The sequence below is a fragment of the Penaeus monodon genome, chromosome 23 (assembly GCF_015228065.2).
Source record: "Penaeus monodon isolate SGIC_2016 chromosome 23, NSTDA_Pmon_1, whole genome shotgun sequence".
In the NCBI taxonomy this organism is placed as follows: Eukaryota; Metazoa; Arthropoda; class Malacostraca; order Decapoda; family Penaeidae; genus Penaeus; species Penaeus monodon.
Window position 1 is genome coordinate 30,680,177 of NC_051408.1, and position 372 is coordinate 30,680,548.

Here is a 372-nt window from a genome sequence, read left to right on the forward strand (position 1 = left end):
CCCGAGTCCCTTTGAGCGCCATACCTTCTGGACATCGATAGCACATGGAATCTACCTCATAGTCGCCTATGTTGGCCTCAACCAGCAGACATACCAGAGATTTGCATCCGTCGAGACCTTAACAATATCGCTAAGGTTGGTTAAATGTCTTCGCAGCCTGCTTATGTTTGTAAAACAGAAGCAAAATAGATAAATAAGAATAAGCCACGCGTAACTGCAAAGACAGATGTGTTGAATTTTGTAAAATGGAGAGAAAGTGTGAGGGTGGGAGAGACAGTCGGACAGTGAAGTCACTGAAGAATACGCGATTACTAACTTCAGTCTAATGAATAAAAAATAGATAATCTTCTCATGACTGATAGACTGTACCTC

The 372-nt window shown here is 41.9% G+C and overlaps 1 protein-coding gene across 1 annotated transcript in view; it reads left to right on the plus strand.

The window, feature by feature from the left end:
- Positions 1-372, plus strand: part of LOC119587922 (sodium-coupled monocarboxylate transporter 1-like) — a gene marked incomplete in the record, with an annotated part of 5,335 nt that overhangs the window by 2,988 nt on the left and 1,975 nt on the right. Inside the window, 1 exon segment of the mRNA XM_037936633.1 lies at positions 1-135. Coding sequence (XP_037792561.1) covers positions 1-135 — 135 coding nt within the window.